Source organism: Vipera berus (genome assembly GCF_964194415.1).
Source record: "Vipera berus genome assembly, chromosome: 15".
NCBI classification, from domain to species: domain Eukaryota; kingdom Metazoa; phylum Chordata; class Lepidosauria; order Squamata; family Viperidae; genus Vipera; species Vipera berus.
This window is the reverse complement of record NC_138218.1, coordinates 11,994,980-12,021,803: the sequence shown is the minus strand read 5'-3', so window position 1 is coordinate 12,021,803 and position 26,824 is coordinate 11,994,980. Positions and strand designations below refer to the sequence as shown.

General features: G+C 55.7%; 2 protein-coding genes across 3 annotated transcripts; one reads left to right on the top strand and one right to left on the bottom strand.

Annotated features, from left to right (window-relative positions):
* The first annotated feature begins 446 nt into the window (after window positions 1-446).
* On the top strand, window positions 447-15,866 carry LOC308674879 (N-acetyllactosaminide alpha-1,3-galactosyltransferase-like). Of its 2 annotated transcripts, none has more exons than XM_081339713.1 (6): window positions 447-548; window positions 9,635-9,721; window positions 10,971-11,009; window positions 12,749-12,808; window positions 13,561-13,698; window positions 13,885-15,866. In XM_081339713.1, the coding sequence occupies exons 2-6, from the start codon at window positions 9,636-9,638 to the stop codon at window positions 14,576-14,578; spliced, it is 1,017 nt and encodes a 338-aa protein (XP_081195839.1). In that variant the 5' UTR covers window positions 447-548; window position 9,635; the 3' UTR covers window positions 14,579-15,866. The 2 variants fall into 2 exon arrangements, with proteins under 2 accessions (XP_081195839.1, XP_081195838.1); XM_081339712.1 differs by lacking the exon at window positions 447-548 and adding an exon at window positions 4,351-4,691.
* A 760-nt stretch (window positions 15,867-16,626) lies between these two features.
* Window positions 16,627-26,441, bottom strand: LOC308674770 (dual specificity testis-specific protein kinase 1-like; the record flags this gene model as incomplete). Its single annotated transcript, XM_081339505.1, has 8 exons — window positions 16,627-17,853; window positions 18,198-18,284; window positions 18,470-18,850; window positions 19,315-19,464; window positions 20,196-20,244; window positions 20,619-20,740; window positions 23,760-23,962; window positions 26,252-26,441. 8 exons carry the CDS (start codon window positions 26,439-26,441, stop codon window positions 17,752-17,754), a joined length of 1,284 nt encoding a protein of 427 aa, XP_081195631.1. The 3' UTR covers window positions 16,627-17,751.
* Between the last annotated feature and the right edge of the window lie 383 nt (window positions 26,442-26,824).

Sequence of the window (26,824 nt, the reverse complement as noted above, 5' to 3'; positions counted from 1 at the left end):
TTAAAACGAAGCATCTGCCTGACCTTAAAAGGAAGGTCTCCCCTCACAAGGAGAAGACGCGGCGGAGGCCCTTCCGTCGGCTGCGCCGGTTTTATTCTCCTCAGCAACTTCCGAGGGACTTCGGTGTTTCCTCATCCCTTCAGCCAGAGCAGTGAGTCTCACACATGTCACAAAGTCCTTCCTTCCCCATTGGCCAACCTGCCTGCTCACCCAGGAGAGGGAAATCTCCTGACCACCACCACCTCTTCCTCCTCCTCCTCCTCCTCCTCCTCCTCCCACCGGAAGGAATGCCAGCCCGTTAAGCCACCCGCGGGATGCCAGCCTCAAGATGCTGCTGAGCCAGAGTTAATGATTGGCAGGAGGGAGAGCAAGGCAGAAGCAGCCTGCCCGCCCATGACTGCCCACAGCCCAGACACCTTTCCCTGCCCCTGGGCGGAAAAGTCTGGCGCAGCCTGCGACCGGCAGTGTCACGCGTCTGCCCAGCCCAGGACGAAGAGCAGGAAGCAGGGCCAGCTCCTGCCCGGGATCAGTGCGCTGCCTCTGACAAGGTTTGCTCCAGTTCTTTCTACCTCTGGCGGGGTCCCAAACCAGGGGTCTCTCCTCTCCAGTGCCCTGGCACTGGCACATGGCAAGCTGCTTTTAAGAGGCCAGACCGTTTCCATCCATTTGTCTTGTGGTGCCTCTGGCTCTGTGAGTGTGTGTGAGAGGCCAGCCCCCCCCCCAGCCCCAGTTCACCCCCAGGTGCTCACTGCCTTCCTGCCCCCTCCAGGGCCTGCAGCAAGGTTTGGGGTTGCGCCCTTTGTGGTGCAGTGGATCAGGGAACGCTCTTGCTGGCGATGGGGAGCAGGGGTGTGGTGGTGGCCTGTGCACAGGAGGGCTGGTATTTGGGCTCTGCCTCGACCATCTGGGAATGTGCCCTTTTCCTCCCCTTACAGGCTGGGGTTCAACAGATGTGCCCTGGATCCACAGCCGGGCCCCAGGAGCACTTAAACGCCCTTCTAGGTCACATGGGCATTTAGCTGGAGAAACCCAGTTGGAAGGACTGAGCGAGATCCACATATGAATTTGAAGTGGGGAAAGTGGGTTCTCCTCATTTCAGCCTATGCATTTATGCACCGTGAAGGAGCCTTCTTGGGGTCGCTTTCGCTGAGGTTGAAGGTGGGGTCCTCTTCTGAAAGGTTCTGCCTCCGTTGGTCTAAAGCCATTAAGCCAAAGACTGAGCCTCGAGGGGGGCCTGGGGCTCCGTGCAGGCAGGGGCAGAGGGGAGAGAGCACCCTGGGTGTGCGGGCCTCCTTCCTCCTTCCTTCCCCGCCAGACTTCTCTGTGCAGGCAGCTGGCCGCTCCTTTCGTGACCGGCAGCAGCTCCGGAGTTTACAAGGGATAACAAAATGTTCTTTTCCAATGCAGGGGTTCAAACAAGGTGGGGAGAGGGAAGGAGTCGGAGTGACCACAGCAAAGGCCACAAATGAGAAGCCGAAGCGGGCAGGGGAAGGATCGGGCCCTTTTCTTCACAAGGGCTGTTTTGCCTTCCCGGACAGAAGCGCTCTCTTACCTCTCCGGCTTTCCAAAGGGGGGGGCTGCAGTAGCGCAATCCATGGGCAATAAACTACAAGAGAGAGAGAGAGAGAGAGAGGGAAGGAGGGAGGGAGGGAGGGAGGGATTGGAGGTCCCCCCTAACCAATGTCTTTCTCCATCAAGGGGCTGCAAGGCAGTTTGAGGCAAGAGGGCCAGGAGGAGGAGGGGGACCAAATGTTTTTCTAGTGGGAATGGCACTGGGGGGGGGCAGCTTAGCAGAACAGCAGGCAGGGAGGGAAGAGGGGTGCAGAGATCGTGGGGGCTTCACATTGGATGAGGAAGCAGCACCCGAAGACTAGGCTGGGGCGGATATGCCTCGCCCCTCTTTGCATGAAAGTAACTCGCACCAATTCCAACTGCCCATTTGTGGTTGGACTTTGATCCGTCCCATCCAGGGCTGGCGAGGGCTCAGCTCTCCAGCCAGAAGGGTGAAAATCAACTGGATCTCTCCCTGCTGGGATCCTGGGACCTGCTGCAGTTTAGGCCGGGGGTGGGGAGAGAGAGATGGAGATGCTGCCTTCCTCCTGAAGACCTGCAAAAGACGTCCTGGCCAGGGATGGAGAAGGCTGGACGAGGTCAAGGCAGCCTTCTAGGAGAGGAGGTGTCTGGCTGCCTGGGAGCCATCTTGGCTCTCCCAGCCAAAGACGCGGAGACCGGAAGTCTTCCAGCTGCCACAACAGGCGCCCAACTGGAGCAAAGAGCAGAGGAAGGACAGCGAGGCCTCAGCCTGGCTCCTTCTTCCTGGAGACTCTGCCAAAGCCTCAGCACTGGCTCCGGCCAAGGCCTGGAGCGTGGGAGCAGAAGGGTGTCACCCCGGGGGAAGAGCAGCCCTCCAGGCCCCTCCAAGGGAGAAGGGTGCCCACCAGGTCAGCTCTCTGGGGCCGCTCACAGGCAGCCCCAAAGCCCCGCCAGGAAAGAAAGGCTCTCTGTCCAGCAGCCAAGAATCACAGTGCCTTTCCGAGGCAGCTCCCTTTCATCCCACAGTCTACCCGGCAGGCGCCAGAAGCCCCACCGCCCGTGGCTTTTCCCCTCTCTCCAGGCCTAAAGGTGTGGACTCACCTGTGCCATTATCCGCATCCTGGAGGAAGCAGCCACGAGCATCCTTGGCTTTCAAGGGCTGAAAGGGCCTCTGTTTCCCTCACCTCAGCCTCTCCTGGAAGGCCTGGGGGACAAAAGAGAAGAAGCTCTGCCTTCTGGGAAACACTCCTGCAGGCAGGGGGGCAAGCAGGCCACCCACTCCCACTCCTTTCCCAGGACTGAAGGGGACTCCGAGGCCCCAAAGCGAACTCTCCCTCCTGCCATCAAGCTTCCTTTGAATAAGGAATGTGCGTTTTTTGACAGGGTGCAAAAGGGGGAAGAATTAAGCAAGGCCCAGGCTATATCCAAGCTACTTTGACCCTCCCCAGAAGAGGAAGGGGACATCGGAGGGCCACAGGGGACCGCTCAGAGCAAAGCTGAGCCCCTCCCATTTGCAAGAGCTTGCTTTGCATTTGCAGGCTGGCAAAGCCGCCAGAGACGGCCCCGATCCCAGCCCAGATTTGCATGAAAGGAGGGATGCGCTGGTCAGCAGCTTCGGGCCACGTTAAGACCCCACAAATGTACTTTTACCCTGCTTCTCCCCCCCCCCATTGAATCAAAAAAGGAGATCTGCAAGAACCTCCAGCAAGCGTTCTTGTCTGCAACACTTCCCAATAAACACAAGTAGCTATTTTGTATTTAAAACTAAAATACATCCTGCCAGTGTTATCCTTTGCTCTCCAAGAACCTCAGGCTGCTATTTTGTATTTTAAAAATATTGTTATTTAAGAATGAAGAGAAGACACGCTTCCTTTCCTTCCTGCTACTCTGCCCAAGGTGGCTGGGAAAGGCACCCCAGGAAGGCACACACGCTGCCGCTGTGAGGAGGATAAACTGCCTTTCTTAAAAGGATTAAGGCTATTCAAAACAGACTGGGGGCGGGGGAGTAAATTAAAAGGAGATTTTCTTACTGCATCGTTTCTGATAACTCTTTGTGATGTCTGTGACAGTTTACAGACAGGGTTGGGTGTTACAACATCAGTGGGTGAGGCAAGTAGCACTTCCTATCGCTGGCTGGGGGGGGGGGGAAACCTTTGCAGAAACCTCCTCCCCTGGGCTGACTTTGGGGGCTGCAGGATCCTTTGGATGTGGGCATGCTTTTCTTCCAAAGCTTAATTAACCACCCAGTTCAGAGGCTGATCAGAAAATTCAGATCCCCAGAGCTTTTGAAAAGTGTATCATTCATAAAGTACCCCAATTGTGATTTAGTCTGGTTGGGGGACAGCCCCCCCCCCCAATCTCAGAATTCAAGATGAGTAAATAAATCGTCTGCCTTTCACTCTCCTTTCCTTTCCTGAACCTTCCCAAGCCCCTGAGCTGCCCCAGGGCTTGTGGGGCAAAAGATCCAGGTGGCCAGAAATCTGAGGCCGTGACATTGTTTTCAACTGCTGCCTTTTTTGGTTTCGAGGGATGAGGAGATGAGGAGGATGGGCTCTTGATTCGTGTTAGGAAACCAAACTCTGATTTACCGCAGCTTAATCAAGCCACAGGTCCAGACCGTCCAGACCGAGCGGGGTGTGCCCCGTTCCTTTGCAAGACCCTCGTACTCTCCCCCGCCCCAAGGGATCATTGCAGGAAGCACCCTCCCAGCTGCCCTGTCAAAGCAGCATTTCTCAGCCAGGACAAAAGGGCTCCACCTTCCAGCTCTGGATTCCCAGATTTACCAATAGGAATTCCATTCGCCAGTTTTCTGCGAGGAAAACATGGAAACGTGGCAGGCAGCCTCAGCCCGGAGAGAAAGAGCGCGGGGAAATAAGAAAATGCTCCAGACTCCTTCCCTCAGAGGGCTCTTTGATTTCCAGGCCACCCAACTTCTCTTCTGACCGTCTTCCTCTTTCCCTGCTTCTGTGGGAAGCGCTCCGAACGATGCATCCAGAAGAGGAGACTCTCTCCGGCACAACAAAACAGGGCTTAATTTTGACAGAAAAAGCTGGAAGGGATTCCTTTTGTGCAAATCTGCCCAGTTCAGCAGAACCTAGCCCTGCCTGTTATTTCCCCCCTCTATTTTTCCAACCCAGAGAGGTCAACTTCGGCATACGGTGCGTACGTGCTCTAAAATTATTTCACTTTTAGGTTGACGCTTGCCTGCCTCTGGTTTAGCGGCCATTTCTGCTTTCTCCTTCTCCGGTTATTTGCCTGCTTTTATTTTTTTTGGTTTTAAATATGTTTAAGGAATCGCTACGTCTTGTTCTTGTGGTGTCCCCTGCTTTGCTATCTTTGTCTGCCCAGCTCGCTTTACCAAAGCAGAGTCTTTTCGCTCTGCCCTCCTCTTCTTAAGAAATGGTCTGGATTCCTTAAATGAAGGCTGGGTTGCTTTGTGGACAACACAACAGCGATGCGAAGAGAGAATGGAGAGAACTTAGGTTGACTGAGGAGTTTGAAGAGCCTGTGATGGAGAAAGCAGGGAAATTTTTACTGATATAGAAGATGACACAGGCTTTCTGTTTCAACAGCAGGAAATGGAATTCAGAGCATTATAAGAGAGTCTTAAAGTTTGGAGGTGGTTTCCCCCCCCCAAAAAAAAATCACATTTAGTCTTCTGTGTTGGATTGAGCTTGCTGCAAATATTGGTTTTTCAGCACTGAAGTCCCACCTGTGTGCTCTGTGGTCTCCAGACAATGTCATGCAGTCTATAAGGATAAATTGGGGGTGGGGGGAGGACAAGCCAGCTTCCTCCCTCCCTCCCTGAAATACTCAATGTTGCTACAGGTGCATAAAGGTTGCATTTGATTTATGGATTTGGGGCTGTGTGTTTTGAAATATGAACGTACCAAAATGTGCAAATGTTTTCATAATTGGGGAGGGAGAAGTGGAGGTTTTTCTTTTAAAAAAATGGATACGGTGGGGAAAAATACAAAGAACTTTGCAATGTTTTCCTCTTAAGACCTGGGTTTAGCTCTCCAGATACAGTTGCTATATTGGTAAATATCCCCCACAGGCCCTGCTTGAGAGAGGGGGCTTGGGGGTTTCACCATGGGAACAGCCTCAAATGTCCCGAGGCAGGAAATGTTGCTCTTTTGGGAGAAAACTTGACTAATAACACAGCACGCTATGAAAACTTTTTTTTTTAAGTGAGGAAGTGGAACTGGCAGATACTTCTTGCTTAGATTTCTAACTGGCTTCCCGGAGCTCAAAGCTTCGCCTCCCTGCCCCTCCCGGGGGTTTTGTTCTTCAGCCCACAATCATGCTGGCTGGAGAGCAGGGGGGGCGGGGGGCTGGCCCAGGGTCCAGGGGACTTTCAGGGCTGGGGGCTGAGACAGACAGAAGGGGCTAATGAGACCGACTCAGCCGAGGCGCTTCCACACTCTTGAAAGCCAAGTCCTTGGGGAGGGGGCAGCACAGCCAGCCTCTCTTCCTCCTCGCCCTCAGAAGAAAGACCCCCAGAGCCATCCCACCAGAGGGTAGAAACCAGCTGCTTGCCTGGGTCCAATAAGGCCAAGACTTGCTGGCCAATTTTATGATCAGGCTCAGCCTGACTGGTTTGCCTCTGGGTCTCATTCAAAGCCCAGACAGCTGGACGACCAGCAGCATTTTTCCGGCCCTGGTGTGGCAGGCAGAGCTGGATCTGAACACCACCCCCACCACCTCCCCACTCATCCCATCCCCCAGCAGTTTGGAATCTACCTGAAAAATGGCAGGCAAAATGGGGTTTTCCAGTTGCCGTGTCTGCTCTTCGGGGCCACTACAGGAGGCAAAAAAAAGAAAACAAACCCTGAAATAATTTTGACTTCTCCCTCTGCTGTATTGAGACATTCCGATGCAGCGGTAACTAGGTTTGTTTGCATATTGTTTTGATATTGCTACATTACATTACAGTAAAAATATTAGCATTATCGCAGATAACCTTGGCAGGTAAGCTGTATTTTAAGCCAATATTTACACACTTGAATCCCTGCTACCCTTCAGGAGTCTTGAAGGCTCCAAGCTGGTCCTGGGCCCAGCCAGCCCCCCCCCCCCCATGATTAACCACCACCCCCCGGGGGGTCATGGGCAGAGAGCTTCAGAGCCACTCAAGGAACGTGTTTCTAGGGAGTCTGGAGGTAAAGGGCACCCGCTCCTAGAAGAGACACGTTCTTGCCCATTTGGTCAGGAGGAAAGTTTTGCCACAATCCGATACGTTTGATTTCTTCTGGGCAGATTGAGAAGTTGGACAGTGATGAATTCCCCCCAAACATTAATGCTGCTAGAACAAACCCATCCTCAGACAAGTCACATCCTGTCAGGAAATAACCTCAGAACAGCCTGACTATAAATAATACGAGTGAATGATACAAATAAAACAAAACTCACCAATGACTTGTCCACAAAGCTCCTTGGAGATGCCGCTAGTCAAAGTCTATTCAAATAAAAAGAAGAAGAAAAAGCAGTGAAAACTTTAAAAGGGCAAGGGAGGCTTTGCAGCATTTTTTACAAGAAAAGAATTTAAATTTAACCGGAGGTCTTCAAGCAAGGGAGCCCAGAAGAGGGGCGTTTGTGTAAAAGCAAGCCCACCTTTAGTCAAGACGTTTAAAAGGCAGCCAAAAATAATGTTTGAGTTTTTGTTTGTTTTTGTGAAAGGGGGACCCAGCCTGGCTTCTCAGTCTCTGGGCATTCAGGTGTTCTTCCTTGGAAGGGGGAAAAAATGGGGGATATTTTCCCAGGTGAAGGGGACATTAAAGGCCAGGAGCAGCCAGGCTGAGGTAGAGCAAGCTCAGGAGCGGAGCCGAGTGGGGCCCTCGGAGTCAATTGCAGCTTCTCTCCTGAGAAGGAAGCGGGGGGGGGGGGGAGGATCCAGCAGCCTCCAGCTTTGCTGTGGCCCTGAAAAACATAAGTCTGAGCGCAGCCAGGCCCTGCTAAGGATCCCCTTCGCGTTGCCAGCATTTGGTCCACAGCTGCCAAGCGGGACGTGGCCCAAGTCCAAGCCCCCTCTTCCCAGCCCTCGGCCAAGAATTGACCCCGTCCCTCTCCAGGAGAGGCACAAGGGGCAAGGGAGAAGGTGCTCAAGGTGGGCCCCAGAAAAGTTGACCACCGGCTCTGGCAAGGGATGGAGCACGGAGCCCATGGCTGACCTCGCCTGACGGCTGGGCCTTCCATTCCCCAACCAGGCCGGTCGGCACAACACCCGAGCTCAGCTCCCCGCACAAAGGTGGGGGAAGGAGAGAGACCAGTGAGCAAGGAATAACAGGAAAAGAGGATCTGGCTGAAGAATCCGACCTCCCTCGCATTACTTGCAGGACCCTGAACAGGTCGAGGGCTGGAGGTCCTGAGTGTAAGACCCACCTGCTCAAGCGGAGGCTCTTGGCGGATAACCCCACGCTGTGCGAATGCACAGAGACGCAGAGCCCGACCCAACTCTTGGTACATCGGCTACTACCAGAAACGTGTACCAATGACCTATTTTTGGCCAAAGACAAAGCCAAGAAGGGGCCTCATTTTAGCAGTCTAAAGTCTGATCTGGACACTTGGAAGCAGCAGCAGCAGCAGCTGCACTGGAGACTCCAGGCTTCAGGTGAACTCAGCCAAGGCAGACCTTTTTCCACCAGCCCTCCTTTTCAGGAAGAGAAAAGAGGATGGGGGGGGGTCAACAGGGGCATTTGTTGAAGCTCAGTTGTCAGGAATATGCTCCACCCGCACCCAATGCTGTGCACCCAATGCTGTGCATTTGCAGGGATGCACAGTTAAGTGTCCATCTGCCTATCAAGATGGAGGAGCGCCCTCCTTTGTAAGTGGAACTGGCAAGCTAAGGGAGGGAGCATCTGGCTATGAGGCTTTTGGCCAAGGAGGCCCAAAAGGCAGCCACAGCACCAACATCTCAGAACACTTTTTTGCCTGGCAGTTTAGAATGAGTGGTTCTAAAACGTCTTCCGTGTTCTTTGACTGTTGTGAGGCCGCTGGGTATCCTTGGCACTTCTCAGCAGGTAACACTTGCTTCACTTTTTCCCAGTCTTGGGTTCAGGCTCACCGCAGATAATTCTCTCCCCACCCCACCCCCGCAAGCTTGTTGTAGATTTTAAGGGTAAGAGTTTCCCTCTCTTGTGGATGGCCGTGAGAGCTTCTAAAGAGGCAAGGGCAGAGGAGGAAGGGGGAGTCCCCGCCTCATTAAACAGCCACCAAACAGATCCTCTGGCTGGGACTTCTCTGTTCTTCTCAAGGAGCAGCTGCTTCTGTCGCTCCTTCCCTCCTGGGGGAGGCTGAGTGTGTCTGGCCTCTTCTTAAAGTCAGTTGGAGAAGAGATGCCGAGAGATTCAGGGATTGCCTTCGCCTTCAGGGCACGGAGATACTTGCGGCTGCTTGCCCCAGCGGTTGAGCGGCCCGTGCTGGTTTTCCATAGGAGCCCCTCAGCAAGGGTCAAGGCCAGCTTGATGGTTCCCGCTGGCGAGGGGTGCAACAGAAACGACCGCGGGAATCGCGCCTTTAGACCCCAAGAGGGATCCCAGAAGGGAAAGTCCTGGGGCAGGCTCTCCATCCCAAAGAGGTGACGCAGAAGAAAGTGAGGCTGTGGAGGAGGGGAAACAGAGGCTCTTTGTGAAGGTGGAGCAGGGCAGAGCCGAGAGGCCGGGCCCTTAAATGCAGCTGGAGGGAAGGGAGGTTGCCGGGAGCTGCCAAAGCTTGCCTTGTATGTTGACTGGAGCAGAGAGGCGCGTCCAGAGGCTGAAGTGGAGGTATTGCTCAGGTCTTCTCTGGGTCTGCCACATCCTTCCCCAAGGTAGGGGAAGGCTGAGCTGTGGGATTGCAGCTCCCATCCTCCCCAGCCAGCCTGGCTTGGAATGGGTTGGAGAGCCGGATGTTGAGGAAGGCAGAACTTTCACCTTTGTAGGGAAGTGAACCCAGCTGGCAAGTTTTCTCCCTTGGTTGGAGACGGGTCTCTTTGGAAGGAAGGCTGGGCTGTTGCCCTCTCCTCCTCCTCCTCCTCCTCCTCCTCCTCCTCCTCCTCTGTCTCCGGGCTTTGGTCCGGAAATGCAAGCCACCTCTGACTAACCTCCAGCTCTTTCTTTCCCTCAAGGATGACCCTGTCTCAAGGGAAGACAACTCTCTTATGGATATCCTTGCTCGCCCTCTTATTGCTGGCCATTTACACCTACCTGGACAGGTAAGAAAGCCACGGCCGCCTGAAATGCCCACTGAATTTACTGTTCTTGTGAGGAAGCTGCCCCACCAACTCCTGTGCCTTATTCCCATTACCCTTTTAAGACCGACAGTGCCCCTAATTTTGAGCACAACAAGGAAGAGATGCAGGAATTCCCAGAATTGTTAGCAAATCAATATTGGGCAATCGAGCACCTTGAACATCTAACACTTCACTAATGTGAGACAAGGGACTCTGCAGATTAAGCTGGGAGGGATCTGGAGAAACTCACGTCAGGCATCACACCTGTCCCAAACCAGGCGCAGGATGGGTTTTGTGGAGAGAAGCACAAGGAGGAAGGGTAGTCCCAAAGTCTTTACTCAGAAATTCAGTGTATCGCACATCAGTACGGCTTGCCACATTTCAACCTGTTTGCAGCGGCGTATTGCTCCTGAAGTGTTACATAAAGGTCCAGGCACACCCCGCCTAGTTTCAGTGTGGAATTTCACATCCAGGAACACTGGGTGTTGCAACGTATTCCCTCTGATGTGTGTCCATATTGGGGGAACAATTAGAAGTTTCTCTTCTCAGCCAAAGGTAAAGGCAGTTCGATTGCAGCTCTCCAGTTATCCAACTCCTTGACCCAAACACCGCCCAGAGGTCACCTGCAGGGGTCACAGAGAGAACTGCATGTCCAGCAAGGAGCTGAATCCACCAAGGGGATTTGGAGGGGGCCGTTGGAGGAAGGGAAGGGGGACGGGGGGGAGGTTGTGGAAACAGAGCTGAGTCACATAGCAACTTCAGAGCTGCTTTCCATCCAGAGAAGCTGTTTGTCTTCTCATGCTTGTCCGGGGACCATCCAGATGTCTTGGACCAGAGTTCCCGGGCAGTTCAGCCAAGGACCACATCAGGCCGGGGGTTCTGGAGGCTCCAGGCCAGGGTTAGGCAACCTCGGCTCTTTTATGACTCATGGACTTCAACTCCCAGAATTCCTGAAGTCCATGAGTCATAAAAGAGCTGAGGTTGCCTACCCCTGCTCCAGGCAATCGGCACATTTGTAGGGCAATACCGAAGGTTTCCAGAGCGAGAGCTTCCCAGCCCCACCTGGGCGTGGAGACAGTTGGGTACTTCTGCAGAGCACCGGTTCTGCCCGCACACAGGCCATCTGCCAGCCAAGTAGAGGAAGGTGATTGATTGCTGGCTGGGGTTTACCTGGTATTTACAGGCAGGTGACCTTGACATAATCAAAGGTTCTTTGTTCACCTTTCAACAGGGATGAGAAAGAGACCTGGATGGACAGCAGCAGCTTCCAGTAAGTCCCCTCCTGCTTTTGCTGCCTCCCGTCTGCTTGTGCCACCGGCTACCGCCCCCCCCCCCAATGAGTCAAGGCTCTCCCAATGAGGCTGGCTAGGCAGAATAAGGGCATTTTCACCCGGCCAGGCTTTAGGAATCGAGGTGCTATTGATTCAGCCTCACCACGGCCTGGCCCTTCTCACAGCCGCCCTCTGGCGCCAGGGGGCACTCGGCTCATCTCCCCTTTCCTCCTAGCGGCAAAGACCCAGCTGTAGCTATTGGCCGCTCCAGAAGTGAATGGGCAGCGGGGCCTGGATTGGGCCGCTGCCTTTTGGCCTGACCTCTTGAGGCCCATCAAAGAGCCGGAAAGAGAGCAAAGCTGCCCTCTTGGCCTTGCTCACTGAGAGCTGGGGGGGCTTCTTCGTCCTGAGGCAGCACTGCCCGAAGATGACCCGCGCTCAGATGAATGCCTGGGGCGGGGGGGGGGGGTGAGGCGGGTGAGGCAAACCGTGTCTCATTCGATGCGCTCACCAAGCGCTTTCAAAACAGCCGCTGATCTGCTGCTGCTGCGTAATCCTCCTCCTGCTGGTGGGTGGGCCAAGGGTCCTCCCACCAGGCGCTGCCACAGCGAGTAACAGGCAGTCCCAGTTCTCCTTGTCTGGGCATCTTCCTTAGTGAAGAGTGAATGGGGAGGAGGCAGACGGCCAGCTGCTCTTCAGTTGCCTCTGGTGTAGCCACTAACCCCTCTTCCGCTCCCAGAGGGACTGATAACTTTTGCACGCAACTGACAATCACTGTAGGGCTTTGCACAACAGGAAAGAGAACCACCGGAGCGCCTTGCTCAACCGCGGGCTTTTAAGCTTGCAAAATGGGCAGCGCAACTGATGACTGACTCACACAGTAGCACAAGCTAGATGCCAGTGAGGCTGCTTGCCTGCTGCCCTCCGCCCCCCCCCCCCGTGATGCTAGGAAGCCCCCTGTTCATAGCGGAGGAGCCTGCGTAGAGGGCACTCCTTCACTTCCTCCTGCGTGACAACAGAGCGCTGCTCCCCACTCTCTCTGCTGAGCGGCAGCCTGTGGGGCAATCAGTCCCTTTCCCTGCCGAGCCAGCCCCAGACCCCAGGCTTGCTGAGGTCTCCCCTGCCCTCCCCCCCCAGCAGCACAGGGGCCTAACTCTTGCCCAGCAGAGGAGCCAAACAGACCCCGGGGCAGCCGTGCCAGAGTCCAGCCTGCCCTGCAGTATAGTTCAGCTCCTGGCGACCACATTGCGACATGCCCAAATTGTTTCCTTGGCACCAAATTGTTTCCTTGGTATGGCGAAGAGTAAGAAATCTGCACGTAAGGAATTTCAGCCAAAAGTGACTGGAGAGAAAGCCGACAGGCCAGGAAGAAAAAGAATGAATCCAAGAAGAGAGGTGCCTTTGTTTCCAAAAAGAGAAACTTGGCTGCCTGGTTGACAGCCGATGGTGTCTGATATGGGTTTTCCGGAAGAAGCGACACACCAGATAGGTCTGTGTGAAAGCCAATTTTTGCCACGAGCCGGGAGTATCTCTGCAGAGCTTCTCACTCATCCGTGTCACGGTTGTCCCAAAGGAGCTTTCCCAAAAGGCAACTGGAGAACTGAAGAAGAAGCTTCTTGGATGAGAAGTGAAACATTTTCAAGGAAAGAGTCCAGTTGCCTTTTGGGGTAGCACCTTTGGGACAACCAGCCGGAATCACGGCCGGACCGTATCCTGGTGACCTTCTCCTTTATTGCAGGGAGGCGTATTCAACCGGAGAGGCAGAAGGGATACCACTGAGCAGCTGGTTTCACCCAAAGTAAGAAGTCTCTTTGGACTCAACAGTGAGATGGAGGGGGGGGCAGCTTTCACTGGGCTTCCTCCAGACTTCCGCTTTTCCCGCCACTGTCCACAGACAAGTTTTTTTGAGAGACGGGGGCTTTTTCACCCGCAATGGGACACTTCCTGGGGAGCGTTTCAGAGGCTTAGAACCCCTCCCCCAAGGAGCGAAAGTGCAGCACAAGACCGAGACGAAGCTGCCTCCACCTGCAGAGCCAGAACCGAAGGCTCAGCGGAGCGGCCTGGAGGGTCAAGTGCCGGAGCGCTGGCTTTTCAGCTGAAAGAGGCGAGCAGCAGTCGGCTGACAGGCCGGATCAGCTTGGAAGCCGCTCGGATCAGCCTCTCCTGGAGCCCCAGCCAGCTGAAAATAGCCTGCTAAAGTTAAATGCAGGGAAAAGAAGCTGCGGAAGGGCTCCTGCTTTGTTTTGCTTTAAACTGAATCCCGAGTAGCAGCTTTCCCAAACATCTGGCTCCAATCAGCCTGCTGAAAGGCAAAAGGTTTCCTGCTTCCTGCCACTCCCTGGTGAACATTTTAACGTTTCAAGGTTGGGGAGCTGCAGCCAAGGCCACCCTCCAGCGCTGAATTCCTAACCGGAGGCTCCCAGTAGGGAAGAACGGGGGACCCCTGCTGCTGGAAGCCTGCTTCGGAGTGGGTGGGGGGCTGAGGGAGGGTGACCTCTCCAGACTCGGCAAGGATGACCCTCACCGGCCTTTTCTTTCTGTCCCGGGCAGCGCAAGGACAGAAATCCCTACCTTGAGTCCGTGGTCAGCCCCCATCGTGTGGGACGGGACATTCGAAAGCGCCCTCCTGGACGATTACTACAAGCGGCAGGAGGTCACCGTTGGACTGACCGTTTTTGCCATTGGGAAGTAAGCGCTTCGTCCAGCCGGACCCGCCTCGTTTGGCCGAGGAAGGTCCCCTGAGCATGGGATGAGCAAAGAGGCCCGTCCAATGGGGGGGGGGGGCTGAGGCTGCCGGGGGCAGGGGGTGGCAGCCTGCAGCAACTGGAGAAGCCCCCCCCCCTCATCCCTGCTCCGTTTGCTTTTCCCATCCAGGTACCTGGACAAATACCTGGAGGACTTCTTGACTTCTGCAAACACCTTCTTCATGTCAGGCCACAAGGTCATCTTCTACGTCATGGTCGATGACCTCTCCAGTGTGCCCAAGGTCAAGCTGGGCCCGCAGCGGATGCTGAAGCTCTTCCAGGTCGAGCAGCAGAGCCGCTGGCAGGACATCAGCATGATGCGCATGAAGACCATCAGGGACCTGATCGAGGACTCGGCTCGCTTCGAGGTGGACTTCCTCTTCTGCATGGACGTCGACCAGGTCTTCCGGAGCTCCTACGGGGTGGAGACCCTGGGCAGGTCCGTGGCCCAGCTCCACGCCTGGTTTTACAAGGAGGACAGGAGCGCCTTCAGCTACGAGAGGCGGCCAGAGTCGGCCGCGCACATCCCGTACGAGGAGGGGGACTACTACTACCACGGAGCGATCTTTGGGGGCACCCCGCTGGAGGTCCTGAACCTCACCCGACAGTGCTACCAGGGCATCCTGCGGGACAAGGAGCGGGACGTGGAGGCCGTCTGGCACGACGAGAGCCACCTCAACAAGTACTTCCTGCTGCACAAGCCCACCAAGCTGCTCTCTCCCGAGTACTGCTGGGATTACAAGATCGGCTACCCCGCCGAGATCCATAACGTAAAGCTGTTCTGGTTGCCTAAAGAATACGAAGAGGTCAGAGGCAACTCTTGACCTGCCCCTCGCCCTTGAACTGGCCAAAGCTGGCCTGCAGCCAACGGCCCAGATGGACACGTTAACAGCACAGCTGAGCCTCACTCCGTCACCCGCTGCAAAAGAAAGAGGGGCCAGCTGGGGGTACAGAGGTGAGGGCCCCTCCTGCCCCCTTCCTTCCTCGCAGCATCGGTCAGCAGACTGCTCTGGACAGCCTTTCTCGGTCCATCTCTGGTTTTCTGAATTTGCAAAGAGAAGTCGGGGACGGAAAGCAAGAGTCGAGTCAGGATGCACCTCCATCCACGCTTATACGCCGGTGCCGAGCGGAAGGCATGAAGAATTCAGGGGGGGGGGCAACTGTTTACGCGGCAGGCAGGGTCCAGAGAGGAAGACCCCAGACCCTCTTCTCAGTTCCTTCTGCTCTCAGATCTCGTGTTCGGATTCTGGGTGAGGGGCTCTAGGGAGCCACGCTAAGCCAGAGGGTCAGTCTGTCTCCTGTCTCTCTCTCTGCTTCTTCCTCCCCAAAGCTTTTTTCCCCCTGGGGATTCAAACACGCACGGGAACGTCCCTTAGTCAAAGCACGCCTGGGGGATATTTGTTCCTTCTCCCCTGTCCCAATAAACAAAGCTCACCAAAGCTGGCAGCCTGGACAAAATAAAATAAGACAAGCAGCAGCTTTTGTTCCTGTGCTGGTACAGAGGGCAGAGGGGTGCTTTGTGCCTCTTGCACCTGCCAAGGTGCCCGACTCACCTGTTTGTTGAAACACCTGCCTGCAGGCTCACCTTCCGAGCTCATTTGTACGAGCCAAAATTAGCCGCGTTCTGCTCCGTGTGTATTTGACTGTGCAGCCCGCTGGGTGGACGGGGGCCGAAATCGGACATCAGCCCTTTCTTCCATTTTTCCCCTTTTATAAAGACAGGACTTTTCTCACCCTTGGGGGCACAAAGGTTTGGACCGGCCTGCAAGAGGGCACTACTTGGGGCAAATCCTGGGCCTCCCCACAGACCTCTAAATGCCGCCTGGTGGGCCTCCTCGAGACCTTCCCCTTGAATAGGCCGGGGTCCGCTTTCAAAAGCATCCTGAAAGTCCACTCCAGTTAGTGGCTGCCACAAAGGCCCCCCCCCCTTCCTGGTCACTCCCTTTTACCGCACAAAAATACACCCATGATCCAGAGATTGATGAACTGGTGTACCATGTGGGAGATGAGCCTGGAAACCTGGCTTATCTATCTACCCTTAGAAATCTGCATGTTTGTTAACTTATTGCCTTGTAAATGACAAAACAATAAATTCAAATCTTATTTTGGCAAGCCTTGCGAGGTGGGGATGAATGGGGAGAATCGTGGCTGGAATTTCACAGCTCTCATCATCAGCAGCAGGAGGAGGGCGAAATCGAAGCGGTGGGTGTTGAAATGCAGCGAGGGGGTGAAGGGAGCCAAAGCCGGCTTCTCTGGGTCTCAGGAATGGCTCTCAGGCACCAGTGGGGGGAGGCCCACACACAGGAAGGGCAGCAGTAGCTGGCAGAGATGCTTCTGGGCCACCATTTTGCAAACTTCCTGGCCGCTGAAAGCTGGTCCTGCCGCTGACCAGATGTGGGACCGTTAATCCAGGGGGAAGCTCTGGGCCCGAGCGGTGGGCTCCGGGGCGTCGTCTTTGCCTTTTTGCTGAGGGGCCAGTCCTTCACCCGAAGGGGCACCCGCTGCCAGGCTTCAGTAGGAGCCGCTTGCAAAACCACCTCTAGGACCAAATCCAAGCCAGCCTTTCGCACTCTCGAGCACTTCCAGGGCTTGGATTAAAATGCCAGCTGGGGAGTGGCGCTCAGGAAGGGGCCTCCCTGGCCTGGCACTGCATCCCCTGACCCAGAGGAGGGGAGCTGAAGGGGCCTGGAGAAGGCCGCCCCCCGTCCAGCAGAGGGCTGTGCCAAAGGCAGCACAGCTGGTGAAAGGGCACCACCTTGTGACCAGCACAGGTCTATGCAGGTCTACCAGCACACCCACTTTGGGCTCCCAGAGACACACAACACACACACAGACAGACAGACAGACAGACAGACAGACAGACAAGAGGAGGGAGAGGACTCACAAGCTATTTATTGATTTACAAAGAGAGATCCATTGTCAACCTTGGCCTGGAGAGGACACAGCGCTGTCCTCAGCTTTGGAAGGCCAGCCACCAGCCCCAGGACCTTTCGGAAGGCTATTATGGGATGCTCACGGCCTTGGGGGTTCACAAGGATGGACTCGAGTGCTTGCAGTTTGGAATGGGTTCAGGGTCTCTCTGTTCCTGGGATCTGGAAGTGCTCTCGAAGCTTTGCCTGTGGGACGAGCTACCCAAGTCTTTTCCCACCTGTCTTCCTGGGGACCCCCCGACCATCTGTCCCCCCACCTCCTGCCCAGCTGGGAACAGGATCCAAGGGAAGAGAAGAGGGGAGGGAAGAGAGGGGGGGTGTTCACCAAGCCTTCTCGTGGACCAAGGGGAACCTGGGTGGGTTCAAAAATCAGGGTGCCGGTCGGCTGCTGTTCTGGGTCAGGGGGCTGCCCAGTGAGTGGCGGTCGTGAGGGCCGGGGCAGGCTGATGTCCGGCACAGGAGAGCCAAGCCAGGCCGCAGGGCAGCTCCGCTTTCTGCTCAGGATCTGCCTCCCGCGTCGTTGAGGAAGCCCAGAAAACTGGGCTGGAAGACAGCGCCCCCGAGCGGCTGAGATGCCCAGAGTACCCCCTCCCCTTCTGCAGGGATCCTCCCTCCTCAGGTGTGCCCAGAGAGCCGGGCTCATCTTCCTCTCGGGGCCTCAAGCCCCCTTTTCAGGAAGAGGACCGCTCGTTTGCCAGCAGCTCCACACCTTCGCTGGGCAGCGTGGGGCAGGATCTGGAGGCCGAGATGGCAGCCTGAGGAGTGAGGACTGGAGGTCGCTCAGCCCCCGATGGACTTGGCCAATGGCTATGGCAGGCGTGCAGCTTGGCCCATTGGCCAGAGCCACCTAAATGGGGGGGGATTTGTTTTCTTGCAAGAATATTGCTTGGTCCACAAGAATCTGGGCCTCTAGAAAAGGGGCGGCAGGGCTGGGGAGGGCGGGCACTCCGTCTTCCATTCCACAGGCCTCTGATCTGCCCCAAAGGGCCTGATCCCCTCCTCCTCCTCCCACAGAACCTTTTCTGCTGAGATATACAGTCTGCTCAGTCCACATCCCGCCAGGTGCGTCAACCTGGGGGCTGCTGCTCTGTCGGGAACTCCAGCCGTTCCGCCGTGTCCTCCAGTTCCTCCAGGATCTCAGAGAAGGAGGGACGTTTGAAGGCTTCCATCTGGGGAGGGCGAAGGGGGGGACAGGAAAAGAACGGGGTGGTGTGCCAAAGCCCTGCCAAAGGCACCCAACTGTCGGAAATGGCAAACTCCCTTCTCATTACAGATGGCGACGTTCTCTCTCCCCCTGCTCTGCAGCCAGAGGCCCATTTGTGGCTTTGCCGCACTTGGGGCATCTCTTGCTGGCTCTAGAACTCTAAGGTAGATGGTCCTGAACAGAGAAGCTCTCCTACCCAGCACTCTCACCCAGGCCTGCTCAGCTGCTGTTTCTGCAACTGCTTGAGAGCCGCCCCCCCCCCCGGCCAGCCCTCACATCGCGAGAGCCTCTTTTGAAGGAAATCCTCACCCTGCAACAGCTGGCAGCCAAATCTAAAACTCGCCTGGGACACTCTCGGATCATGCTGTGGAAGGCAGCCACGTCCAGCCCGTAATCCTGGAGGAAGAGAACACGGGTGTCATTTCGTGGTCCACAGGCCTCCCTCTAGCCCCTCCCCCAATTGGCTTCCCCCTTAAACTGCCTTCCTGGAAACGAAGGAAGTGGGGGGGGGCATAGGGAAAGCTCCCAGGGAGGGCCACCCTAACAAGCCTCGGGGGAGGGGAGGGGGTCCTATGAGTCACCTGGGTCCGTGGTAGCACCTCGGGGTCGGCGGGAATCCTGCCCAGAATTTCACAGAGGACGATGCCAAAGGAGAAGACGTCCACCTGACGGAGGGAGCCAGGCTCAGCCACGGGGGCTTCGCCAGTCCCCCAAGCGCCCTGCTCTTCGTCTCCCCGGGGACCCCTCAGGCCCAGGCAGCACCCCCGGGGGGGAGGGGAGCCAGGCACCTTCTGGTCGTAAGGCTCTCCCCGCAGCATTTCGGGAGCCATCCAGAAGGCTGAGCCCACCAGCGAGAGCTTCCTGTCCGGACCGTTGGCCGAGAGCTCCGCCACTTCCTTGGCCAGCCCGAAGTCGGTCACCACCGCCTCCCGCCCTCGCTGGGTCACTCGGATGAGGCAGTTCTGGGAAACAGACGGAGGGCCCTTCAATCTCCATCCCAGCCCCCTGAAGGGGGGGGGAGCACCGGGCTGTGGCTGGGCTGACCCTCAGAGCAGGACAACCACCACAGGTCCGTCCCCTCTTGGCTGACCAGTGGCCCAGATCTTAATGCCCACAGCCCCCAAACAAGGGGGAAAACACCCCGCCCCAGGAGAGCCTTGGGTAGGACTCTTGGGAAGCCTCACTAGGCTAAGCCAAAGTTGCTCATCCATTCCTGGGACTCGGCAAACGGCCGCTGAGTGAGGCGGCTCCTTTGGCCAAGGCTAACGAGGCAGCAGCAGGCTTCTCCTTCCGGGGTGTCTCCCACTCACTTCCTCGGAGACCCCTGGGCAGGCAGACACACACACACACACACACACACACACACACACACACACCCCACGGTTCTGCTGACTCTTTCGGAAAGGGGGCCAAACCGAAAGCCCACCTTGGAGTTGAGGTCGCGGTGATAGATGCTCCTGGAGTGGAGGTAGGCCATCCCGCGGGTGATGTCCGAGGCCAAGTCCACTTTCTCCTTCCAGCCAAGGGAGATGTCTTTGCAGGCCAGCAGCTCTTCTAGGCACCCCCCGTTCACGTACTGAAGGGGGCCCCAAGGGAAGAGGAAGCTTTGAGTCGCTTCCCTCGGCGGCCGGGATAGACGCAGCACTCGGGAGTCAACCAGCATGGCCTCAGCCGAGGAGGATGGGTGTTGTAGCCCAGCCCGCCTGGCAAACGCCCCTTTGGGCTGAACTACATGCTCCCCCATGCGGGAGACAAGGAAAGGAACCTCCAGGGGCAAACTGGAATATTCTTCCCCCGAGCTTCTATATTTCTAAGAGCAAGATTTGCCACCCTGGGAATTCCCTTTTCTTTTTTTAACAGGGAGATGCAGACTCATTTTTTTTTACAAGCTCACTCCTAAAGCATAAAGAGGTATGGTCCAGATGGAGCTATATCAGCCCCTTAATTCCCCACTTTGGGGGGGGGGGCATGAGGCCAATTGCAAGCCAGATGGAGAGATGACACTTATTTATCAAATGAGTGTGTTGCTGCGATCGCAAGATTCTTGGAGACTCACAAGAATGCCACAAAATAACACGACGGGAAAATAAAACGGATGAAAGTCTAAACGCAATAGGGGACGCCAGGCTCCAGAAGCCCTCCGGAGGAGCTCAGCTTCGGCTTCTCCGGACCAATTTCCCTCAGGAAGACGTCCCCACCACTAAAACTCTCTGCTTCCGGTCCGGCACCAAGATCAAGGGATCCTTCCTTTAAAGGGCAGCCTAGCCTGGATGGCTGTTTGGGCAGGGGAAGATCCCCCCCTCTTACCTCCAGAATGGGGTACAGCTTGTCATCCTTCACGCAGATCCCGAGGTACCTGACAAAAAAGGAAAAATCGGGGGATTGCCGAGGTGCAAAGTTAGATCAGCCTGAAAACAAGAGAGAAAGTGGAATCCAGCCCAAGAGCTGGGAAGAACCACCTTTTCCTCTCTCTCCATTCGTGTGTGTGACAGAGACTTTTTCAGAAAAAGCACAGCCATCACCAACCCAGCTAGGCTGCTGGTCCACCAATGGAAGGAGAGGCAGCAGCAGCCTGAGGGGTGAGGAGAGGTGGAGGCCTCAGAAAGAGCGGAAAGGCCTGACTTGCCGTGAGCTTTCCTTCCAGGGAGGCAGTGACCCACCGAAGAGGGTCAAGAAAGCTGGAAGTGCCCACTGCCCTGTAGCCCCCAGGGGATCTACTCGGAGACCTACCTGACAATGTTGGGGTGGGAGAGCTTCTGCAGCAAGCTGATCTCGCGCACAATCCCCTCCTGGTCAGCATCGTTCTTGTAGATCTTGACCACCGTGGCCTTCCCCCCAAGACGCGGAGCAACCTGCCAGGCGGCCAGGGGGAGGGATGGCGTGAGAGCAGGGAGGGCGAATCCAAAGCCGGCTGTGTCCACCTTTGGGGAGGCCAGGTATTCCTCCCGGCACAGCTGCCTCAAATAGGTTCAGGGCTGTCTCGGGAAGATCCACCCAAATATGGCAGCCAAACGGAGGGGAGGTTTGCTCGGGAAGGTTGCGGCCCAGAGCATGAAGGTAGATCAGTTTTAAAAAAAACAGAAGGGGAAGGAGAAAAACCCCAATCTCCTGCTCTTCCCAAGCGACCCCCTGGCGCTCCCTTCTTCCGGGCGCTTCCTAACCAGGAGCTGAAAAAAGGAGGCAGCCAGCTGGGCTGCCCGTGCCCCCCCCCCGGCTCCAATAATTAAGGAGCAGATGGATACCAGGGCAAATCTTCGGCTGCTGCTGCTGTTGGCTCCAGGGATTAACAGCTGCATCAGTGACCATTAATAGCCTCGTCCTGCCCGCAGGTGCCTCTAAGCCGCTTGGAACGTAGGGCGGTGGAACTGGCTCTTGCTGGGGCCAGGAATTCCTCAGCTTAACTACACTCTGCTTGAAACGGGGCCTCTGGGAGAAACTGCATCCGGAGCTGGAAATTGGAGGGCGGAAGGACTGAGATTCACTTGCATCCTTTACTTCACAGCCCATCTCAGACAAGGGTGTCTGGGCAGCTTGCAAGGATTAAAATGCAGAACACCCCCCAACGCAGAAGCCTTGAACCCCAAACAATAAACCAACTCCCAGAAAAAGGACACAGGTAACAGCACAACTGCACTCTCTGTTGTCTCTTTCTTATCACCCAGGCTAAGCAAAGCCCCATTCTGGCAAGCTCACTTATTTGTCATCCTGAGCCAACTGTCTTCCGTGTGGGTGGATCCCAATTCCCATCACTCCCAGCCTGTATGGAAGTCCAACACATTTGCATTGGAGAAGGCTCAATGCAAGTGGTAGCAGACCAACCACGCGTGGGAACCATGCTAAGTACGGATCTGGGATGCTCCAGGGACACGGAACAAAAATGTTAAAGACATTTTTCCTTACCAAACCCACAGCAGCAGCAGGAGTATTTTATTAAGCTATGAGTAATCTGGAGGAGGAGCGGGGGAGAGATCCTTTTACTGAAGCTGTGATCACACGCAACCTTTTAAAAGGATTCAGAGGGATGTTTTAAAGGTTTCTCTCTTGTAAAGTCTTTTAATTGACCGTCAGCCTCATTTAGCTTCTTATCAGCAGTTGGAGGCTCTCTCCTCCCCAGCTGCCCTGCGTGGGTCGCCTGCCCCCCCTCCCGCTTAGGAGCAAGATTGATGTTGGCAGCCCGGCCTCTCCAGCTCCATAAAACACCCACTAGGCCATTTCCCGGGGAGGGAGGGCGAATGAGGAAGGAGCCTTGGCCAGCAGCAAAGCGAAGCCTTTCTTTTATTGTTTTCCAATAAAAATGCTTTTAAGATGCTCATTAACTGTCCGCCTTCCTTTCCCTACTCCAAGCGGCAGCAGGCACCGCTGCCCTCCTCGAACCATCAAGCATTCCAGTCAAGCTGGCATTCAGACTCACGAAGGGAAAGGTTAATGACGGGCACAACCAGGCAGGCGCTCAGTGAGCCACGAAAAGCGTGCACAATCATTGTGCCCGCTTTGCCCGAGAAGGAGGCAGAAGAAGGAAGAGGAAGGAGGGGGCCTGAAAGGGATGGCCAGACGGGGCGAAGCCAGATGGGAGCTCTTCCCTCGGCCAGGCCCTCCAGGCCAGCATTCCCCAAGCTTTGAAAAGGAGCCGCCTCGGGTTTTGTTGGCTTCGGAAAGCTGGCACCTTCATTTGCTGCCTCTGACGCTGCCCAAGAATCCAGCCACCCCAGGCCCAAGCGATCCAACAGGCAGCCTCTCCTGCGTCTGGCCCTGTTTTCTCCGGGATGTAGGAGCTGCCCCGTGGGGGAGGGCCAGCCTCATGGAGTGGAGAGGAACTGCCAAAGGCTTTAACTTTGCAACAACAGGAAGGATCTGCCTTTGTTGTGCCCCAACCTGGCACCAGGTGCCTCAGCCACCAGATAAGGAGGGAAAGGTGCTGCCCAGCAGTGGCAGATCCTGGCTCCGTCCCGACGCAATTGTCCCTCACTTCTAGAAAGCTCCAGAAGGTCACCCTGCCAAACTGCAGCAAATCTTCTTGGCAATCAAAGGTCCCGTCCTTCTGCAGGAATGCTACAGACGGTGAGTTAGGGACACGAAGCACCATCCAGAAAGGTTTTGGAAAATAAGGACCGTGGTCGGTTTGCAAATGAACAGGCACTGAGAGACAGAGGTGAGATTAGTGGGGGAAGGTGACAGGGCAGAAGCACCCTCGGAAGGAAGCGAGCCAGGAGCAGCAGCGGCGTTCTTAGTGCAACCAGAGCGCGTGTCGTTTAAAGGCTAATCTCCCTTCTGAGGAACACCAGCTCTTGATTTTGCCCAGGAGTCCAGCCACGGTCCACCCCTGGCAGGAGACATCTTGGGTCGAGTCCAGTCACTCTGGGGACTCCTGCCTCTCATGCTTTCTGCCTGAAAAAAAGCAACTGCTCTCTCTCCCCCTGAACCCAAGGCATGTCCTGGCACCGAGTGCTCTCGTCTCCGTCTTGAAACAGACTTGGAAATAAGTGACCTTTTGCTGAAAACAAGGGGCATCAGCTGGACTTCTCTGGTTCTTCCCCGTCCCGTTTTCCTAACCTCTTGCCTGATGCGGAGACGATGCTCTCTGCACGTTCTCCTGGGCTCTCCTGATTGTCCCTACCCAAGGAATCAACTAGCCACGGAGTGTAAATGTTGAGGCCTGAAAGAGTCCTCTGAATACCCAGAAGCAGGTTTAAGAGGTGTAATCTGCTCCGATTGGCTTTGCCCCCCCACCCTCTTCAAACCTGCCTCCTTGTAGACCCGTTGCAACTTCCGCTCCCCAATTCCGCCGCCTCCCCCGAGAGGAACTACAGCGCAAGGGGCACGCAAGGCAGCCTGCTGGGTGGGCTAGCTTGGCATGCCTGGGGGATGCCGTACCTTGAAGACTTTGGAGAAGAAGCCGCTGCCTATCAACTCCGCCTCAAAGTTTTCCCAGAATTCCAGCTTCCGGACAGCCGTGCGCAGCCTCTGCCACCGGTCATCCTCTGGGCAATAAGCGTCAGGGGTCTCCTCGCAGGACGGGGTCGAGCCAGACAAATCTGGAGACGTCGGACCCACCTGGTACATCGTAAAGGCAGGCACTGCAAAGAGAAAGGAAGGAGAGTTTCGTGTCTCGGCCCCTTCCGAGGCTGATGAGCGTTCGCCTCCATTTCACAGCTAGCCAGACTTACGAATTTACTCAGACCAAAGCAGGGACCAGCAGCAGCTCCAGCGAGGGGAAGAAGAGGCACTACTGGGAGGAACTGGGGCTCTCTAGCTTCTCTCTGCCCAGAGCAGAGACGCCCTCAAATCGAAGTGGGTGCTCAAGACTCCTTTGGGACTCTCCCGCCAGGAAGGAGCTTGGCTGCTTAGGCCTGTTCTTTCCCCCTCTCTGCTCTGGCTGAGCCTCCCAGGCGCTAAAGCCACGGGCGTGGGTGTCGCAGGACCCCCGACCAGCCCCGGGTTCGTGCCTCGCATTCTGGGCCTTGCCCACGTTCAGTCCCTTGCCGTCTGGGGCAGCCCCTCCACGGACCTTCTGTGCAGGGCAGCATCTGCAGCAGGCCCTCCTCCCTCCTGGCATCCGAGGCGGAGCCGCCAACTCCCCGGGCACCAGGCGGGGCGGCCAGGCTGCCTCTTCCCGTCTGTTGCAGAGACCCAGACGGGAGGAGGAGGAGGAGACTGGTTTTACTACACGGCAGTTCTGGCCTCTTCTTTTAAGAGACCGGTTGCTAGCAAAATGGGGCCATTGTCCCTCCGACAAAACCAGGCCTGCTGAGGAGGGAGGCCTCAGCCTCCGGTTTCCCAGGCTGTACACAACAACACAGCAGGAATGCACTTGTGGCACCCGGAGAGCTCAGAGACTCACGTGCCTCTGCTTCACACACTTCACCAATCCTAGCACTGACCGTTTCCCCCACTCCATTCCTTTTGAGCTCCACAGAACGTTTATCTGCAATGAGTTCATTTTTGCAGAGGGCAAGCACAATTCTCTCCTTCCGAACCTGTAATCTGATACCGGGCACAACATTTGGCTGCTTGGGAGAAAGAGAAGCCACAGTTTCTGTTCATGGACACGCGAGCCTCTGTCTGAAACCGATAACGCCAGCATAATTTCTGGCAGGTTTTCTTTTTGAGATTCCAGCACACTGACTCCCTTCGGCTTGATTTGGGGTACCACTAATTGGTGAACGTTTTGTTTTTAAAGAACTTGGACTGAACCTTGTGGCATTTGGAAAAACAAATCAGGCACAGAACAGGCTGGTGCACAGAAAAGTACCAGCCTCACTTTGAAACTCAGAAAATACAAAAATAAATTAAAAGTAAACAAGGATGCAGCTGTTGCCATTATTTGCCAGCATTGCAGTTTCAGTCTAAAGCAGGTGGTCTTGCTGGACCCAGAATTTGACCCACCGTAAGGCTACGACTGAGGGAGCCATAGGACACTCGACTCCTTAGGCCTACCACGGAAAGGACACAAAAGCCACGGCTCAGTGGCCAGACGGCGATCCTGAGGCCCTGGCTGATGGAGGTGAGGCAAGGACTGGATACAGACCACACCGAATTTTCTTTGAGGGGTCCTTAATACTCTCTGAACTTGGTTGTTTTCTTGCAGACATTTCATTACCCAACTAGGTGACATCACCAACGCCAGAAGGAGCGTTTGCAGCAAGCCCCACCAGCACTGCTGATGTTACCTACTTTGGGTCATGAAACATCTGCCAGAAAACAGCCAGGCTCAGAGAGCACCAAGGACCTCTCCGTTCAACCCCGAGCTACAAATGTTCCCCTTTATTGAATTGCCTTTCCTTGAATTACAGGGGCCTCCCCTGGCGGACAGAGTGTCTCCAGATACTCCTTGCCAGAGAGGTTGTGTGGGCTTGTCACACTATCTTGCCCCCACTTCCGCTGCAGATCTCATTGAGAGCGAAAGCAGAGCTGGCGCGGATGCCCAGAGCCCTGCAGTGGCAGATCAATGCCAGTTCCATTAGGCAGAAACAGCTGACGGGGCATTCCTGGCAGGGACAGGCATGGTCTGCTCTCTCCAGAGCTACTGGAAAGCTCGGCTGGTAGGATTGGGGGGGGGGGGAGAGTAGTTTCAAGAGCCTTTTGTTCCAAGGCTTTCTGGAATCGTAGAGGAGATGGTGGCCGGTTGCTAGGAAACAGGAGCCATTTCTGACCAGGTTGACTCCTGCTCTGGATCTGGAGGCCAGGAAGGGAGCCCGGAGGCTGTCAAGTCTAGCCCTCCAAGGAGAAGGCAAGAATGTCCAGCCATACGGAAGCCACGATCCCAGGGGACTCTGCCAGCTAAAAGGATAGCCCAGTTGCAGGCAACTCGCATAAATGAGCCAAGGCGCATTCCCTGGCAAAGGTCTGGCTCCAAATACTTATACCAGTTTTGCTCAATCCAGAGTCTTTCAGTTCAGACTGAATCCCAGTCTCCATATTCTCTGCGTAGGACTCCACATTCCCAGATCCGCTCTCTTGATTCCGAAGCACAACACAGGCCCACCAACTCCAGAATGGGAAGAGCGCCAGGACCACCGGCGTCCCCCGCCTCGCTGCACCCAGGGAAATCTGCATTCCTGCCACTAATCCCCAGACGGGAGAGGCTGGCGAGGTTTTTCTTCTCCATCCACACCAGCTAAGCGCTTGGCCAGCCGAACAAGACTTGGCAACACAAATCCTGCCTCCACCTGACAAGTCACCAGTCAGCTCCACCTGGGCCGCTACTCACCTGGCAAAGATCTGGGTCAAGGGACTGGATTGAGCTGCTGGATTTCTCCTAAATACAGGCCGAGAGCAAGAACTACAGAAGACGACTCATCTGGACGGGCTTTGGGGGGAAAGGCGGGTTTAAGCCAGACGGAGGAGCCTAATTATAGCCGGGCAGCGGCACCAACGTGGCATCTTCCTTCCCAGAAAACACAGCAAGGGGAGGATTCGCCCTCCCCCTCCCCAAAATC